Consider the following 19,680-nt stretch of genomic DNA (forward strand, 5'->3'; position numbering starts at 1 on the left):
TGAAAAGCCTAGAGGGAAGTCGGACGGAGTGTGGCACAGTGGGTAAGGAACTGCGCTTGTAACCGAAAGGTCGCAGGTTCGATTCCCGGGTAAGGAGACTGCCGTTGTACCCTTGAGCAAGGTACTTAACCTGCATTGCTTCAGTATATATCCAGCTGTATAAATGGATACAATGTAAAGTGCTATGTAAAAAAAAGTTGTGTAAGTCGCTCTGGATAAGAGCGTCTGCTAAATGCCTGTAATGTAATGTAATGTAATGGAAGTACAGTACCAAGTGCAGAGAACAACCGCGTAGTTTAACTTGGACCCTGTAGGTTAATCTGATCAACACAAACAAAAGCATCAACAAAGCAGTCTATGCAAATAATACAAGCAATAACTGAGTAGGCACGAGTGCAATAACTAAGTCAACTAAGATAAAACAGCTTACCTAGCTACAACCCTAAGCTAACATAGTCAATTAGAGTCTACAGGGAGGTAGGGAGGGATGGGGAGAGGTGCAGCCTGAAGAGGTGTGTCTTCAGTCGTCACTTGAAGGTGGTCAGGGTCTCAGCTGTTCTGACCTCCACGGGAAGGTCATTCCACCATTGTGGAGCCAGAACAGACAGGAGACGTGATCGGGAAGTGCAAGTTCGAAGAGGGGGAGGTTGGAGGCGTCCTGAGGTAGCAGAATGGAGGGGTCTGGCTGGCATGTAGGGTTTGAAGATCTTGTGGAGGTATGCTGGGGCTGATCCCTTGACTGCCTGGTATGCTAGGACCAATGTTTTAAATTTGATGCGAGCCATCACAGGCAGCCAGTGGAGGGTAGTGAGCAGGGGAATGATGTGGGAGTGTCTGGGGAGGTTGAAGACCAGACGAGCCGCAGCATTCTGGATGAGTTGCAGGGGTCTGATGGCAGATGCCGGTAGGCCAGCCAGAAGAGAGTTGCAGTAGTCCAGGTGGGATAGTACCATTGCTTGGACCAGGAGCTGGGTTGAGTAGGTGGTTGAGAAAGGGGCGGATTCTCAATCAGCTCGTTGGGAGCAATTATGGGTTAGGCGTCTGGCTCAGGGACACTTTGCACGCCCAGGGCGGGGGATCGAACCGCTCTTACCTCCTGAGCTATGTTGCCCCTGATAAAACTCCCTGGTAACAAATAGGAAGAAACATCAGAAGGAAACAGACTCGTGGAGGGGGGGGGGGAGGGAACCCATCCTCCTCTGGTCGGCTCAATGTGTAGGTTTTAACAACGCGGTCAGTCAGTGTTCACGTGAATCAGATTAGTGGCAGCTAGGTGACAGTCCTGAGATGGTGGCTCAGATCGAACAGTTCAGGAACATGTATCTCAGATCGAACAGTTATCTCTCTCACACTCCACCTCTGCATAAAAACCCTCACACAAACACAGCACCTCCACTGACACCGCCTGCACTCTTGTTGTTTTTGATTGGTTTGTGCTGCTGAAAGCGTGCACACGATCTTCAGTCTCGTTATTTGAAACTACTGTTAGATCACGTTACATCAAAGAGGATCGGGATGGATCCGTTTCATAAAAGGGACAGGCTTGGAATCACATCATCAGAAACAGGTGTCGGGGTCTCGCTCTGAGAACAAAGGCAAAAAATCGGCATCTATAAAACCCTCCGTATTTCACAGTATAGTTTGTTTCAATTCCTTTTAAGTGGCATCCGAGCTTTCTTCTTCCAGAGCACAGACCTTCTGGCGCCTTTCTGTGTTTCTGTGACAGACGCAATACAAAAATGAAGCTGTCATTTTCCTGATTGGACATGCCGCAGCGTGGAATGCGGTGGGAGCGCATTTAACATTGAGCCCGCTCTGATGTCACAGTGCACTTTTTAATACAATTATTTTCACATAATACAAGAAAAAAATAATTGTTTTTTTTATTTTGTAAACGTGACATGCCATTCATTTCTGCTGTTTTTCTGCTGCTTCTGCTTTCACTGTGGATAACGTGGCAGAATGCCTACTGCTCAGTGCAGATCTTTTAGTATGTGATGGGCAGTATGCAAAAACATGTCTATTTTCCAGCCATGATGCGGAAGTTGTCCCACCCTTGCAGTAAAAATGCCCCGCCTTTTCCTCTGTGTTTCATGGGCCCTCCCACACTGTTCTGTGTGACCTCCTAAAAAGTGTGGTTTACTTCCTGAAAAGTGTGTGCTCAAATGCACTCTGCAAAATCCCAGAAATAAGCATGTCATCCAGGGATTTACAAGTAGACTACATTTCGAGAAAATTTCACTGACTCAACAACTTTCTCTTCCAGTGTACTTAACGGCCATATACTCATTAGTAGGCAAGTGCGCTGCTTCAGACGCGGCCAGAGTGTTGCTACAGCCTTACGAAGGCTGTGAGACATTTTTTAATGTTGGTGCTGTAATGCTTATGGAGAGGGGTTGGAGGTGGGGGTGGGGGGGTGGTGAGTAAGCTGTGTTGGACTCGGCCTAAGTTTGTGGAGATGCTTGAATTGAGTGACAGCGCGTGGGGGCTGTGCCTCTCCCATTGCCCTCCCTGGAACGAATCAGCTACGAGCATCCGTCTGCGAGCGATTTAGGGCTGCGTTTTGGGGTTGGGCGTGGGGGGGTGGTTTGGAGGAATTGTGATAAAACGGGGTGTAAGCCAAAGAGACGGGGCACAATCATGGACAGACAGCCACCACTCGGGGACCTCTCCCACATGTCCAAATCTTAATGGGTGTCTGTTTGAAGTTCCCTCGATGAATGCCATCAGCTCAGCGTGTACAAATGCGCATCACACCCCACAGCGCAGCGTGTTCGACTGCGCATCACTGCTGCAGCTCAGTGTGTTCAACTGCGCATCACACTGCAGCAGCTCAGCATGTTTGACTGCGCATCACTGCAGCAGCTCAGCATGTTTGACTGCGCATCACACTGCTGCAGCTCAGTGTGTTCAACTGCGCATCACACTGCAGCAGCTCAGCATGTTTGACGGCGCATCACTGCAGCAGCTCAGCGTGTTTGACTGCGCATCACACTGCAGCAGCTCAGCATGTTTGACGGCGCATCACTGCAGCAGCTCAGCGTGTTTGACTGCGCATCACACTGCAGCAGCTCAGCGTGTTTGACTGCGCATCACTGCTGCAGCTCAGCGTGTTCGACTGCGCATCACTGCTGCAGCTCAGTGTGTTCAACTGCGCATCACACTGCAGCAGCTCAGCATGTTTGACTGCGCATCACACTGCAGCAGCTCAGCGTGTTTGACTGCGCATCACTGCAGCAGCTCAGCGTGTTTGACTGCGCATCACACTGCAGCAGCTCAGCGTGTTTGACTGCACATCACGTCAGGCCGCAGCAGACCCTGGTTGTCCGGCGTACGGGGCCTGCCAAGCTCTCTCTCCACATTTTTCAAGCGTGTTTCATTACAGAGTGCTTTCTAAAAAGGTCTATAGACTTCCCAACAGGATGATTCATGGACCAGAAGTCTTCTGAGAGGTTTCTGCATTTGCGGATGCATGCGTCCTCGACCATGCTATTAAGAGTATTTTGCCAGTGATACATTTGTATTTCATTGAGCCTTGTTGATTGTTACGACTTGTATAGTTGGCCTAACTACTAACACCGTCCTGGCGTTAGTAGCTAGGCTTAACTAATGTATGTCGCTCTGGATAAAAGCATGTGCCAAATGATTTTAATATAATGTAATGTAAGACCTAATGTGAGACGTACTATACAAGGCTTAGCAATCAACAAGGCTTTATTATATACTTATGTATAACTGGCAAAATACTTTTGACGCTGGACTTTATCTTGATATATTAATCAAGATTAAGCCCACACTGTTAGGGACGCATCGACACACTTGAATATACTTCCATTTGGAAATGTATATTGCCCCGATAACATTGAAAGGTAATGTCACTGAAAGGTCAACCACAGGTACGCATGTGCATGGTACTGACACAAATCTGCCACTGTGGCTACAGAGGTGGAAAGTCCAGGTTCTGAAAGTAAAACTCCTTTTGTTCCAATCACCCGGATTTGTTAAATAGCAAAATTCATCAGCCAGGAGGTAGAGCTATTAGTGAAATCAGCTGTCTGAGTTCATGGGTGGAAGAAACACATGGCAGGACGTTTACTTTCTGGTCCCTGGACTTATGTGTGGATAAGTTGTCTGTGGTGTATTCTTTATAAAGAACTGTGTGTATGAAAATATATTTGGTCAACTGATGACTTTTAGGCTAAGCTTTTGGCTTGTCGACAATGGTTGGAATTTACTTCCTGTAAAGGGGTGTAATCAAAATATGTAGATTATTTATTATTAATATATTTAATTATTCTTATTCAGATCTGATTAGCTAGCTAATCTTAAAGTTGTTCACAGGGTTAATACAAAAATAAAAGGTACATAATAAATAAAAAGTATGCCATTTAAATTTATTCTACTCATTTTTTAATCGTGTGTAAATTGGCTTTTTTGACATGCCAATGGTATGTTTTCTTCTCCCTTGGGTAAACTATTTGCCGTGGTTATTGCTCAGCATACATGAGCCTTTTCTCTTGTCTTTCGGTAGGTTTACTCACACCTCGCTGATGTGTTTGAAATCACCGCCTATAGAAGACGGGTCGGAATAATCTACCGCCACAATTGATGGAGAGGTTTGCGCCTGCGGTCCGTTTAGCATCGCGACCGAGCCTGTGTATTTGTCTGAGTGGATCGCTGTCCCGGGAGACAGGTCTATTGTAGTCCTGTTTTACATACTAACAAAAGAGCGCTCGTGCTGTATGGCCGCCCATCAGTGCGCGTGGGTTTCCCGGTAACCAAATAGCCGCGTGTGCTTGCGGGTCTATTGTTAGAAACAACAGGTTTCTGCAAGGTTAAGCGTTCCATTAACACCAGCCCTACACTCGTCTCTCATCTCGCCGCCTGGGGACTGATAAACTCTTACGAGGGGATCCAGCAAAGTCCATAAAGCACTAATGTATTTATGCATTTATTGTACGCAACGGCTAATGAAGACATAATCGACCCCCCTCAACGCGTAGCAGGAATGAGTCAATTATCATTGCAATTATGCTGGAAATTAAGCATCAAAGGACCATGAGTGTCAATCACTTCGAGATTCTTCGACGGGGTTCTGTTTTTTTAATGTTTTTTTTTTTTCATTTTCCATTGAAGAGTTGTCTTACAATCAACATTTAAATGCATCTACAACATGCGCTATTTTTTCAGTTTTTAACTCGTGGCAATTTGCACAATCTATCTGAAACATGACTGTATTTTTAATTAGTATCGGTTCCGTCTGATCAAGGATTTTAACTATATATGGGACCAGAGAATGTTTTAGGTGCTCTGGATTATTAACAATGAATGAATGGTACAAGACCCTTGTTTTTCTTAATCTTTTTTCTTTATGAAGTTTATGCCTATTTCGACTACGTCTCCATTTATACACAACTGTGTTTAACGAGGGTCGGTCATTTGTTCTCAGGTTTGACCGTCTTTCTGTTTGACATTGTTTATTTGACTAAGTATATAGTCAAATAAACAATTGTAGACTATAGTCTATAATACGGTTTCTTATGTTTAATTTTAACGAAATGCAAATACACTTTTTCATCAATCCTATTATCTGGAAATGATCGAGATACCTATTATTGTAATGATGTACATACGTCAGACATCCAAGGCAGTAAAGGTCATATTTGCAATCAAATGTGTAAAATATAGGCCTACTGGAATCGTATTTGCGTGTTATCTCCATCTAAATGCTGTCGTTTAGCCACGCTGAGAAGGCACGCGCTGAAGATATAAGCAATGGATTTGGCGTTTCACTGTAAACGCTAATACCAAAAATAACTCTTTGGATTGACCTTGGTATTTCCTGTTATTGGTGCTGTTATCTTTAAAGTGCTAAAAGTGACTGAGCGTTTACTTGACATCCTGTAATCTTAAAATTACAGACCTCGGTCGGCGTACAGACAACCGCGAATCAGCCGGGTTCATTTGACCTGTCAGTCTTCCAGGTTTTGCTCGCTCGCGGCTCTCTGTGCGTTTGCGCAGATTTAATGTGCCCTCGCGGTAGACGCAGAGAACGTAGATATATTGGCGATATATGTTACCCGAAGAACACATTAATAAACTGATATGGGGTGAGCTGCTATAATAATGCAAACTGCACTGAAAAAAGTCATTTCGATTTATTCAGTTGAACTCTGGACAGTGCTTCCCCATGATTTTCTCTATTTAAATGGATCTTACAGATTTCTTCGCACGATCGCACCTTAAACATTAAATGATTGCGTTTAATAAAGATGGTCTGTAGATTGCGTGAAATGTAGATGGTCTGGTTGAATTCTCTTCAAGGAGATGCTCATTTTTTCGGTGAAGGGCGCGCGATGTGTCTATAGAAAGACGCCGTATGGGACTGGGGGCGGGGCGAAGAGGGAGGGGGAATGAAAGTGGCGGTTGCTTTGATCGTTAGGGGCCCCCTGTAAATAAAATAAAAAAGTGTCAGTGTGCTCTTTCCCAATCTGAAAAACCAAACTGCTCTGCGCCATTCTGGATATCGGGTCATCCTAAGGGAACTGGATTTGTTTTCCGCAAATAACCATGAGGTTAAATTTAAGAATCGGATAAATCTCTTGACTGACTTTAGTTAATTTCTTAAAGCTAAAGACACATCGCAAACGTGGGAAAAATCTATAAATAACGGGGCACTGCTACACAATTAAGTTTAACTTTACTCTCCACTTCGGTTGTAAAAAAATATTTGTTTCTGGTTCAGACTCACTCACAACAACACACATTACATTACATTACAGGCATTTGGCAGACGCTCATATCCAGAGCGACGTACAACATTAAACATAAGGACGAACGATACAGTAGCCAACAATAAATAAGCACGCGGCGGCACGTGGGATACCAACAGCCCATCTGAGCGTAGCATCACATCCAACATTTAAACGGCATCAGTGTGAGACTGCCAGGCATGTAACCTGATACCGATTTTTCTTTTAAAAGACTGACCTTGTGTAGGCTACTCACAGCATCCGCTGCGCACATTAACTCAACAATTAGCGTACTATGAATACATACATATAGGCCACTGTTTCTAATCCACTTTCAAATTTTGTATTGTAAAATAAAAACCTCGAGGCCCATACAGTTCACATTAAATGTATTATTATTATTGATATTTCCCAAATTATGACATTATTTCAGATGTTTTATTGTCTATCGCGATTACGCCGTTGAGTAGGAAAGACAAGAGGAGCTCAGGCCTATAAAAACGAACGAACTGAGAAACATGCGAATCGAGAGGCGGCATCCTCCTATATGGACACTAAACCCAAATAAATCGCCGATAAATAGCTTTGCCCTTAAACGTTATTTGCGTATCAATCCTTGCAAATTGCCCAAGGCGTGCGGCCGTCAGTTAAAAACGGAAGTGTTTCCCTTCCGCCGCAGTTATCACAGAAACGCCTATGGGCGCGCGCCCCATCCGATCCTCATTTCTTAAAAGGTTACGTGAAGGTGAGCGGTCTTGTTTTAGGGAAATTGCCTCTGTCTGAATAAACAAACTGTGTCTTCCTTATCCTCCTTGGCTATCGGCGAGGAAATAAAACTTCAAACGGAGTCCTAAGCGCTTTAAAAGCGCCGTGTTTGTCCAAGGCCATGGGGGGTGGTCGGGCGCGGTGGAGGGGGGGGGGGGGCTATTGCATTGCAAATCGGAAGTATCCAAGGAAAAGAGAAGATATTTGATTCATTACAAATAAATACTTTCTGATGCTCTGTTCTATTTTTATGCAGGGATTAGTGGAAACGAACAATATTTTACACATTTATAGCCCTCGCGTTTGCTGCCGTTCTGCCACAAACCAAATTATAGTTCCATTGTAATTTTTTGAATCTGGAGAAAGTGCTGCTATAGACTGTGTTTGTTTGTTTTACTTTCCAGCCATTGAGGCTAACGAGTTACATGAGAGTAATTCTCACTCAATAAATTGGTTTGGAATGGAACGCAGCATTCCAAGCCACGGAAAAACAGTACATCCGGGGGAGGGGGGGGAGGGTGGAAACATCGCACATCAGAGGAGCCAGCGCGTGGGCATCTTTCTCAATAAATTAAAAGCGGAGAAAGTATGCCGCATGAGACCACGCCCCGAGTCCAGCCCTCTGTCGTGATTGGCTCAGGGGACCGAGAAGGGGGAAAAGTTTGAATAAAAATCCAATGTCTGTGGTGGGTAGAATTATTAATTCACAGCAGGCGAGACCCAGGACCGTTACATTAATGAGGATTTCCAATCACTATTCATAAAAGTTTGGGACTAAAGCAAGAAAGGGCACAGGCATTTAGAAACGTGTTGAGTAAAAATAACCGTTAAAATATTAAAAACTACGAATGTACTTTCTTAATATATAATACAAGGTACTATTTTATTCATTTTTTGGGGGGACGCTGCATCAGCAAATATGCCACAAAATCAAAAGCATATCTTTTTATATGCTAAGGGAACATTTTGCAGCGGGTAAAAAACCTTGAACCCCTGATTCTCACCACTGAAAAATAAGTGCCAAGAGAAGTTTGCTTCAGAATCTCAAGTTTCCTTTTTTAACAGTTCTATTAATTATTGTTTCCATTATATCATTTTGCTTTTGCTCCAAACATCTATCCGAAAACAGCAGGAAGAAGACATCTCCAGATAGCCCCCTGAACCGAGCAAGTCAAGGTGAGACGGAAAATGAACTCCTGCAAGTGGTACCAGAGAACAATTCGGAGTCCGAAGCTGTTCCACTCGGTTCTGCTGCTCGTGCTGCTGCAGTCAGGAGCTCTGGGGGCGAGGAAGATGCGAGGCAGCCGCGCGCAGCCACGACGGGCACAGCCGTCCCCGCAGTACAGGGAGCGGGGCGAGGCGACCGAGAGCTTTCCCTTGGACTTCACCGCGGTCGAAGGGAACATGGACAATTTCATGACCCAAGTGAAGAACCTCGCGCAGTCCCTCTACCCGTGCTCTGCGCAGAAACTCGACTACGACATGAAGCTGCGCTTTTTGGAGAATACGTCGGTCACGTGCAACGATGGAACCCCGGCGGGGTGAGTGCCTTGTTGTCTGACAAATCACTAGAGTAAAGCGCTTTTTTTAGAATGTGGATTTGCCGACTTTGTTGGTATACCAAAGATCACGACAGACAGAATCGCGCGACGTCCAGTTACCCGGGTGTGTTTTTTCCCCTGTGACGCGAATACATGCAGCGGCTGTGCAGCTGCGGCCGGGCACCGGAATTTAATGCTGAGTGTCCTCTGATCCCTGTCAAACATTTGCCCTGAACCCCGGCGCTACATTCCTTTCATCAGCGAATGTCCCGCAGTGGAATTTGCGGTGTGACCACAGCGAAGAATGCTTTTCATGTGTGCGCCACTGGGTTGAAAACGAATGCACCACATGCAACGTAGTATGGCGAAACAATTATTTAAAACACACTGCTTTAGTTGCTCCGGCGGTTTCAAACAGAACAGAATAGAACCACACTTGTTTGTGTTATTCATTGCAGCTCCTTCTCCGATACTTTTTCATTTCATTTTAGGAACATAACAAAATTGTAATATAGTGTCGCTTTTGAAGAAAAACCGAAACACGACAAATTTCGGTCAAGCAGGATTGACGGGACTAGCTGCAACAGGTGTCTTCGTGAGCGCGCATGGAATTCACGGTTTAGAGGGGGAACCAGTAGTCAATTAGCAGTTCCCTCTCCTCGGAAAGAACAATCAATCCTAGCGGGAAATTGAAATTTTGATGGCACAATTGATGTCAACGAAATATTCGACTTCATAGATAAATATATATTTCACACCAGAATTGTTTCCAGACACGCTTCTAAAAAAAATGACAGGCGAGCGAAATTTTATTCAGTGAATTTTTTCTTCTGTTTTTTTTTTTCCTGCTTCCTTTGTCGGCGGCTGGATTGCGCAACCCATCAAAGGGAACGACACTGGCAACGGGCTATTGCTTGTTCATTGTATGATTCCGTTTTCTTTTGTGGCCTAAATATGCTGTCCGCGCCTCTTATGCGGGAACACATGATTGCAAATACCCGTGAGCTCAAATATAAATCACGTTTTATAGACTCGGAACTTTTTGGAAAGCAGCATATCGGGGTTCGGGGTGACACTTAATGGCGGGTCCCAACCACGGTCTTGGGGAACCCTGTGCACACGGGTTCTCGTTCTAACCACAATTGCAACACCAGAATTTTAACAAAGCTGTTTAATAAATTTTTTCTTAATTAAGCGTCTTTCGTGATTGGAGGGATTGTTTACCCTCTTAAGTCACATTATGTCACAAATAGCTATGCATACCACAACGAAGTCACATGTTCACGTTGCGCTTATTGTGCTATGTTGAAAAATAATTGCATAAATGAGGTTAATATATATATATATTTAACTGAACAAATTAAAAGTGCGGACACATAGCCACTAAAGCTAACCATTTGGTAGATAATTAAGAATTAAAAGACAAAGTTAATGATAACAAGCCAAACCTTCATCGTGTTAATAAGGGAATAATGACGAAATAACGTAAACACATCAGCTCAACAACCTAATTGTCAGCGTATTGATTCACCTCAGTTTTTAATATGATCTGTTAAAAACGGTAACCTCTTTTTAGGGAATTGCAATATAGCACAAGAAGCAAAATTTGAATATGGGACTTTTATTCTTGGCATAAATAGCTATTTCTGACACAGTGTGGTTTAAGAAGGTATATAATCCCTCTAAACATGAAAAGCACCTAATGAAGAAAAAATTGCAGCCTGTTAAAATTCTGGAATTGCAATTGTGGTTAGAACGAAAGCCAGCACCCACAAGGGGTCTCCAGGACCGAGGTCGGAAATCACTGCTTTAAGAAAACATTTGTCTTCTCAAGAGGGATCAACGTATCCGAAGAACCAAAAAACAAAACAAAACAAAACAAAAACATGACGTTTAATAAGGACAGTAACTTTAACAATGGGGAAAAGGGTGAATTCGTTAGACTGTGAGGGTTACTCTAATGGAAATGTCCGCAGACATATATCTAAATCTTGCTTTATGACTTCACTGCGGTCGGTGTCAAAAATCATCTGACTGATGTATTGTCAAATCACCTGTCACACCTGAACAAGTCCCAGGGCTGGTAACTAGCAGAGATTTTATGACCGTTTTCTCTGGCAAAATTGATTTGCGTAAAGGAGTTGGACCGTTTTCTCTGGCAAAACTGATTTGCGTAAAGGAGTTGTTTTTCGTGGTGTAGAAAACGTTTAAGTTGTCACAGAAATGGGTCTGTAGTCAAATCATCCGGCATGCCTAGAGGAGGCGCGGGGCAGAACCACTCCGAGGCCAGTCACGCGACTCGGCGCCGTATGTGTGCGCCGGTGTCGGCATGAGTGCGGGGCGGCGGGGGAGAAACGCATTCCAGGCAGATTTTTTAAGTAGCACCCCGCGGATGTCCAGCGCCTCCGAGATGAATCGTCGGGGGGAGAGAGGTGGATTTCGAGCAAAAACTCCGACGTGCACAGACGGCAGTCTGGCTGCTGCGCGGGGTAATCAAAGTTCACGCGCTCAAGTCACGAGCGGGAGTTGGGGCCCTCCAGAGGTCGGTTCCGACAGAGTGTTTTTTTAATTTTTTTTTTTTTAAATAGTCTCTCTCGGTCTGTCTTTTCTTTTTGGAGGGGCATCCTGCGCGTGACCCCATTCCGCAAAACACTGTTTAATATACAGCATAGTGTATATAAGCGTTTGTAGTTTTTTGTCACAGCGGGGCTTTGGCGTTGCAACAGTGAGGACCTCGCAGTCGCCAGCCTGTCGGCCCCGTTGCTCTCTCTGTACTGTCTCTGTGTCGAGGCGTGTCGCCCGGGCAGCACGCAGAGCGCGGTGAATTACTCACGCGGGGCCTCGGCAGATCAAAAGGATTCCTGGCGTAAAGACGCAGCGGTTTATGTGATGCCGAATTACTCGCGCGGCGCGTCTGGCTGCCATTCAAAAACTACCCTCCTCACTCACCCGACGCTTGCGCGCTCCGTGCCCCCCTCTCCAGAGCAGAAAGACTTCCCCTGTCTGGTATGTCTGTGTGCAGAAACAGGCTTATTTTCACAGTGGTAGTAATTACAGAATTGAAGCTTGTGAGGAAGGAAAGAGGAAAAGAAGCGCACACACACTCTCACACACAAATGCACACGCTCTCACACATGCACACACACGCACACACACACACACTTTCTCTCTCACACACATGCACACACACGCACACACACACACACACTTTCTCTCTCACACACACGCACACACACGCACACACACACACTCTTTCTCTCTCACACACACGCATTCACACACGCACACACACATACAGCTTGTAGAGCAGAGGTCAGTGTGTTGTAATCGTGGCTGATTTCTAGGAACAGGACGGATGGCAGTCGCCCAGAAGGAGCCAGGCAGGGAGCGCTGGAGGCAGGGCCTGTGGGTCGAAGGTTCTGGGTTCCGTATGGAGATGTACTTGTTTATCTGCAGCTAATGCCAAAGATTCAAATGAACAGAGTGACAGAAATGGCGGATGGTGGCTCAGAGACTGCATGAGTGCTGTGTGCAATGCGACGATGCACAGGAGTGCTGCAGTGAAGGAGAGCCACCGGCATCATGCAGCAGTGCAGCTCCTCATGCAGCAGTATAGCTCATAATGCAGCAGTGCAGCTCACCATGCAGCAATGCAGCTCATAATGCAGCAGTGCAGCTCACCATGCAGCAATGCAGCTCATAATGCAGCAGTGCAGCTCATAATGCAGCAGTGCAGCTCATCATGCAGTGCTGGGCTGCAGAGATGCATTATGCTGCAATCTTGCATGGAGAGGTGCTTACCTGCGCTAGACCCCCCCCCCCCACCCCCACCCCACCAGCTCATGTTGCAAACACACCTCCTTTGAATCAGGGAAGTGCAGGTAAAGGTGGGGTCCACTGCCTGGTTCCATTCCCACAGGGCTGACTCTCACTCCCTGCTCTGGCTCTGTGTCAGAACACATACAGCAGTCATTGAATTCCCTCCTGGGCCCTGTTTCCCCAAGCAAGATTACTGAGTTCACTGGATAACCGTGCTGAGTAAAACCCAGAACAGCTCTTTTTCTACGTTCCAAATTTGGGAGGGTTCCGGGTTTTTACTCAGTGCAGTTATCCAGCGAACTCAGTAATCCTGCTTGGTGAAACAGGCCCCTGGTCCAACACGCGTGTGCCAAGTGGGCAGTGCCCCATCCAGCACACGCGTGTCAGTCACGTGCATGTCGCTCAGTCTGCATGTACAGGACACATGTGCGTCAAATGTTAAGCATGTGTGTGCGTGTCACGCGCATGTTTCCTGAGCCCGCACCGCCACCCTCCTACCCACCAGATCGCTGGTGGCACAATCGCAGAGGACGAGAGCTGTCTGGGAGCTAGCGTCAGCGTTGGCGTGTCACATTAGCCTTAGTATTAGTGTTGGCATTAGCATTGGCGTGTAGCATTAGCATTGGCATTAGTATTGGTGTGTAGCATTAGCGTTGGTGTGTCACATTAGCGTTAGCATTAGCGGTAGCATTGGTGTTGGCATTAGCATTGGCGTGTAGCATTAGCGTTGGCATGTCACATTAGCGTTAGCATTAGCGGTAGCATTGGTGTTGGCATTAGCATTGGCGTGTAGCATTAGCATTAGCGTTAGCATTAGTGTTGGCATGTCACATTAACGTTAGCATTAGCATTGGTGTGTAGCATTAGTGTTGGCATGTCACATTAGCGTTAGAATTAGCGTTGGCATGTTGCATTAGCGTTGGCATTAGCATTGGTGTGTAGCATTAGCGTTGGTGTGTCACATTAATGTTAGCATTAGCATTGGTGTGCAGCATTAGTGTTGGCGTGTCACATTAGTGTTAGCATCAGTGTTGGCGTGTAGCATTAGCATTAGTGTTGGCTTGTTGCATTAGGGGGTAAACAGCTGTGTAATCTTTTGGTTAATTTTCACCCCGGCTAACAGTGGGACGTTCAGGACCCCTCGGCTGATAGAAGGGCGATTGGCTCGCTCTGCTGCGCAGATAGCCCCCCCGTGGCCAGCGCGTTAACAGCCTGGCGCCTCTCGCAAAGCGGGAAAAAAAAAGACTCCACTGCGTAGTGAAGCACTCGTGGCCAAAGTCGTTAACCAGCCCCTGGCCTCGTACAAACAGCCCCGCGCGGTTCCAGCTTGGATCAGGAGTCGCTCTGATAGAGCGTCGCCCGCCCCTGCTACACGCATTACGCTAATTCGGTAATTAAATCTCTTTTCAGGACTCCTTTTGAAAACTGGCCCAATCCTCTCTATTGGAAACAAAAAAAGAAAAAAAGAAGAGAGGCATTCTAGCCATGAAATGAAAGCCAAATGTTCTCCCTCTGATCAAAGGGCCGGGCTGGGGCACATGTTTTTTGGAGTTGCAACGCGGAGCGACTCGATGTGCAGAGCGACATGGCGCTAACTGACAGGAACTCGCAGCCCCTCCGTGTTACCATGGAGATAATGAGCGTGCGGCACCAGCCATTTTATTTCATTTTTTATGATTTTTTTAAAATCCCTGCACTGTCCCTCTGGGATTTGTGTTTTATTTTTTGTTTTTAATGGATTGGTGCCACACAGATGCTATGCAGATTTTCTGATCGCTATAGTGTGTGGACGCGCATCTGTTACCGATGTTTTGCCAACGGGATGAGTCCGTCCAGATCGTATAAAGCTTTCTGAGCCTGAATACGCGGTGGTGGTAGGGAAGAGTGAAAGTGTGCCTGAAATTCTGTGTCCTGTGTCTGTTCTGCTAATTAGCGTGTGTCTGTACTGCGAATGAGTGCAACTGATTACGTGTCTGTACTGCGACTCAGTGCGACTGAGTACGTGTCTGTACTACGACTGAGCGTGTGTCTGTACTGAGTGTCTGTACTGCAACTGAGCGTGTGTGTGTACTGTGACTGAGTGTGTGTCTGCACTGAGTGTGTCTGTACAGCAACTGAGTGTTTGTCTGTACTGAGAATGATTGTGTGTCTGTACTGCGACTGAGCGTGTCTGTACAGCAACTGAGTGCCAAGTGGGCAGTGCTGATCCAGCTAACGAGTGTCAGGTATGTGCATGTCCCTCGGTCTCCATGTACAGGACACGTGTGTCATATGTTAAGCATGTGCACGCGTGTTACATGTATGTTTCAGAGCCCTGGCCTTGGGGCCTCTTGCCCTGTTCCAGGTGCATACTGCACCCGTAGAGCTTCTCCAGCGGGGAGCGCTCTTCGTGCGTTTGGATCTGAGCTCTTCTGGCCCAAAGCTTGTGTCAGAGATGGGTGTGATGCGGCTTTCCAAGTGCTGTACCATGGAGGGGTTTATGGGAAACGCAGTGCTGTACCATGGAGGGGTTTATGGGAAACGCAGTGCTGTACCATGGAGGGGTTTATGGGAAACGCAGTGCTGTACCATGAGGTTTATGGAAACCAGTGCACGTATGCAGACTGGGTGTCTGATGCACCTCCAGAACACTGCGACAGGCACTTTCTTTAAATGAAGTTTTGAAATACTTGGATGGCGTGAAAAACAGAAATCCGCAGTTATACAAGCACACATGCACAAGTACACACACACACATACAGACACACACACACACGCCTGCACACACACACACACATGCCCATGCACACACGCACACACACACACACACGCACACATATACATACACACACACACACACACACACACAATCAAGCACTGCCATTAGTGTCACCTGTTGGTCCTCTAGCATTTTTGTTCAGTCACAGAGCGAGTTGCTAGTCCTGTATGTTTGCTGGCTATTGCAAAAAACTTTCTGTTCACAGACACACAGTCAGTCTTCAGGCTGGATTTCTGTAGGTTTTAATATGTACAAAAGAAATCCTAAGATGAATCAAGGTCAGGATCTTTTGAAACCAGCACTTGATGACAGACCATTGCTATGTTTGAACACCAAGTCCAAACACATATGTGTGTGTGTGTGTGTATGCATTTGTGCATCTTAATTCATCATGGGATGGTTTCCTGTGGACTCTTGCGTAGATGAGATCACAGACAGCCCCATGAACTCTTGACTCTGCCGTGGAATTCTGCAAAAACATTCCATCCCGTGTGCTAGAACAGCGGAGGCGCTACGGCAACGGCGGAACACGTGCGTCACCATGGTTACGTCCCCCTGCAATGCCGATGCTATCTCGAGAAGGAGGAGGCAGTGATTAGGCTGAAAGGAAGTGTAGCAGCACAGAAGCCCCCTGCAGAAACAGCCAGTTTAGCACAGCTGTGAGATGGCACAGTTAACCTGCCAGTTTAGCGCAGCTGTGAGATGGCACAGTTAACCTGCCAGTTTAGCACAGCTGTGAGATGGCACAGTTACCTAGCCGGTTTAGCACAGCTGTGAGATGGCACAGTTAACCTGCCAGTTTAGCGCAGCTGTGAGATGGCACAGTTAACCTGCCAGTTTAGCACAGCTGTGAGATGGCACAGTTAACCTGCCAGTTTAGCACAGCTGTGAGATGGCACAGTTACCTAGCCAGTTTAGCGCAGCTGTGAGATGGCACAGTTAACCTCAACCCCCCCACCCTGTGTCCGAGGCTTGAACAGCTAACCCTTCAGGAGAAGAACACAGCCCGTTTCCATGCCAGCGAGCACACAGCGGCACACCAGCGGGCGGCCGTCGGCACAGCCGTCACAGCGTTCCGCGAGCGAGAGGAGACTCAGCCGCTGCAGCAGCGTTCCGCGAGCGAGAGGAGACTCAGCCGCTGCCGCTAGCCGACTGCTGTAGTGCCAGCTTGTGCCAACAGCTGTGCAGCTGCGCCAACCGCGGAGGGGCGGGGCAGGGGGGCCTTGGGGGGCGGGGCGGGTGTTCATAATCCGTGTCCTTCCCACACTCGTCCAGTTTCCCAGATCTTCGTGGAAAGGCTATTTTTTAAAGTCACTTTGAACATTTGCGGAACAGGCTTCAAATAATATTTTGTTTTAAAAACAATTTTATTGCAGAAAAAAACATTTAAAAAATTTTAATTGGTCAGACTCATTGGTTATTGGTGTTAATTTTAATGATAGGCTATGTGCTTTGGCAAGACCGGGCGATCCCATGCCCATTATACAAAGCACAAACCCATTGCCCTGCTGCTGGGGTTCCTGACCGTCATGTTTCATTTAGGATCACGGTGTGATAGATCTTGTTATTGTCTGTGGACAGGAACCTGAACAATGTTCTTTATCCTTGTAGGTACTACATAAAGGAGTCCAAGGGCAGCCGGAGATGGCTGATATTCCTGGAAGGTGAGTAGAACCCTGAGAGATATACTGTAGTCTCTAGAACCTGTACTCTCTGTTCCCTGTGGAACCCTGATAGATCACTGTTCTCTGTAGAACCCTGAGAGATCACTGTTCTCTAGATACATGGAGTACCCTGCGAGTTTGCATTTGGGAATTTAGCAGATTGTTTTATTCCACAGTGACCTACTAAGCTTACATTTTTTACATAGAATCTTAATGACACGCAAAAGTAATTCTTTTGCGATTCGATGCAATGATTAAACATTAAGAGAGCTTGTCCTGAGTCTCCTGTCCAAGCACAGAGCTTCCTGTTCTAAGTGGCTCTGGCCTGAATTCTCATTGGTGTACTGTGTCGGGCCCTTGTGTGTATTTAGTACGTAAGTCTGAGCTTTCTGTCTTTTCTCACCTGTAGTTTGCTTCTTGTTTCCGCTTTTCTTGTTTTTGTGCTGTGGCTCCTCAGGGGGCTGGTACTGCTTCAGCAAGGAGAACTGTGACGGCCGCTACGAGACCATGAGGAGGCTAATGAGCTCGTCCAAGTGGCCACAGACCAAGACAGGTGAGAGACTGCGGCAAGGACACCACTCAGACTGCAGCACTGACGTCACTCTGACTGAGACTGTAACACTGACATCACTGAGACTGAGACTGCAGCACTGACATCACTGAGACTGAGACTGCAGCACCCACATCACTGAGACTGTGGAACTGACATCACTGAGACTGCAGCACTGACATCACTGAGACTGTGGAACTGACATCACTGACACTGAGACTGCAGCACTGACATCACTGAGACTGAGACTGCAGCACTGACATCACTGAGACTGCAGCACTGACATCACTGAGACTGAGACTGCAGCACCAACATCAGTGAGACTGTGGAACTGACATCACTGAGACTGCAGCACTGACATCACTGAGACTGTGGAACTGACATCACTGACACTGAGACTGCAGCACTGACATCACTGAGACTGAGACTGCAGCACTGGCATCACTGAGACTGAGACTGTGGAACTGACATCACTGAGACTAAGACTGAGACTGTGGAACTGACATCACTGGGACTGCAGCACTGACATCACTGAGACTGTGGAACTGACATCACTGACACTGAGACTGCAGCACTGACATCACTGAGACTGAGACTGCAGCACCAACATCACTGAGACTGTGGAACTGACATCACTGAGACTGCAGCACTGACATCACTGAGACTGTGGAACTGACATCACTGACACTGAGACTGCAGCACTGACATCACTGAGACTGAGACTGCAGCACTGACATCACTGAGACTGAGACTGAGATCGCAGCACTGACATCACTGAGACTGAGACTGTGGCACTGACATCACTGACTGAAAGGTGCGGGTTGGGCCTGGCTGTAGTGCTCTGATCCTGCTGTGGAGGGATTTTCACTGGGCCTGTGAACAAACGGCTCTGGCTTAATGAGGAAGTGTGTGTTTTCCGTGAAAGGAGGGAAAACACACGGTTTGTTTCTTCAGTAAAGCCCACAGCAGACCAAATCCGAGGGAGAAGTTTATTTAGTGAAGCATTCGTTTGTGATTTTGTACTTAGTATTTCGGGTAGGATTTCATATTTTACACCAAATCACCTCCGCTGTGGGTGTGAGGGGTGTGCTGACTGCACCGTCGGGCGGGGGGGGGGGGGGTGGTGTGGGATTGCAGAGCTGGAACAGCCGCCCCATTCAGAACCTGATGTTTTTCAGCCGCTAATGGAGGGGATCACCTGAGGTGAAACGGGGGGGGGGGCGGTTAATCAGGGAGACGGATTCTCTTCCGAACTTGTGTTTTGTGTCTGTCTGTGAGCACAAGTGGGAGGCAGACTAAGGCTACTAACAAGATTAGAGAGAGAAGAGGAAGGGAGAGTTTCCGTTACGCATTAAAAGCAGCATTTTTTCGGAGTGGATCAAAAACGCAGCGGTTTAACAGCTGATCGCGCGGGAGCAGTGAATCTGACTCGACCTCGAGACCGCGCCTTTCTCCTCCACACGTTGCCATGGAGACTACTGTACGGGCGCAGCGTGTTCTCGCCCGGCTGGCCTTTGACACACTCTCAATTTTAGGGGGGGCAGGGTGGGGCGGCAGGGCGGAGGGGGCGGGGTGGGGTCACACCGAGACCCAGTATTGGGGATAATGACTGTTATTTGTGCTGTGATGATAAAGTGTGTCTCTGGGAGTAAAATCACATGTTTCTGTGCTCCCCCCCACCTCCCCCCCCCACCCCAGGTACCGGAATTCTGTCTCCACAACCTGAAGAAAACCCTCACTGGTGGAACGCCAACATGGTGTAATTATTCCCTTCCATCCTCAAAAAAATAAAACAGATATACGTACACACACACACACACACACACACACG

The 19,680-nt window shown here is 46.9% G+C and overlaps 1 protein-coding gene across 2 annotated transcripts in view; it reads left to right on the top strand.

The window, feature by feature from the left end:
• Positions 1-8,213: 8,213 nt before the first annotated feature.
• Positions 8,214-19,680, top strand: part of notum1b (notum, palmitoleoyl-protein carboxylesterase b) — an 18,137-nt gene continuing 6,670 nt past the window's right edge. The window contains exons 1-5 of one of the 2 annotated variants that reach the window (XM_064324835.1): positions 8,214-8,392; positions 8,647-9,058; positions 17,247-17,299; positions 17,757-17,852; positions 19,548-19,608. In XM_064324835.1, coding sequence (XP_064180905.1) covers positions 8,706-9,058; positions 17,247-17,299; positions 17,757-17,852; positions 19,548-19,608 — 563 coding nt within the window. In that variant the 5' untranslated portion in view covers positions 8,214-8,392; positions 8,647-8,705. Of the gene's footprint in view, positions 9,059-17,246; positions 17,300-17,756; positions 17,853-19,547; positions 19,609-19,680 lie in introns of both variants that reach the window. The other variant, XM_064324834.1, reaches the window with a different exon arrangement.

Source organism: Anguilla rostrata, chromosome 2 (assembly GCF_018555375.3).
Source record: "Anguilla rostrata isolate EN2019 chromosome 2, ASM1855537v3, whole genome shotgun sequence".
Taxonomy (NCBI): Eukaryota; Metazoa; Chordata; class Actinopteri; order Anguilliformes; family Anguillidae; genus Anguilla; species Anguilla rostrata.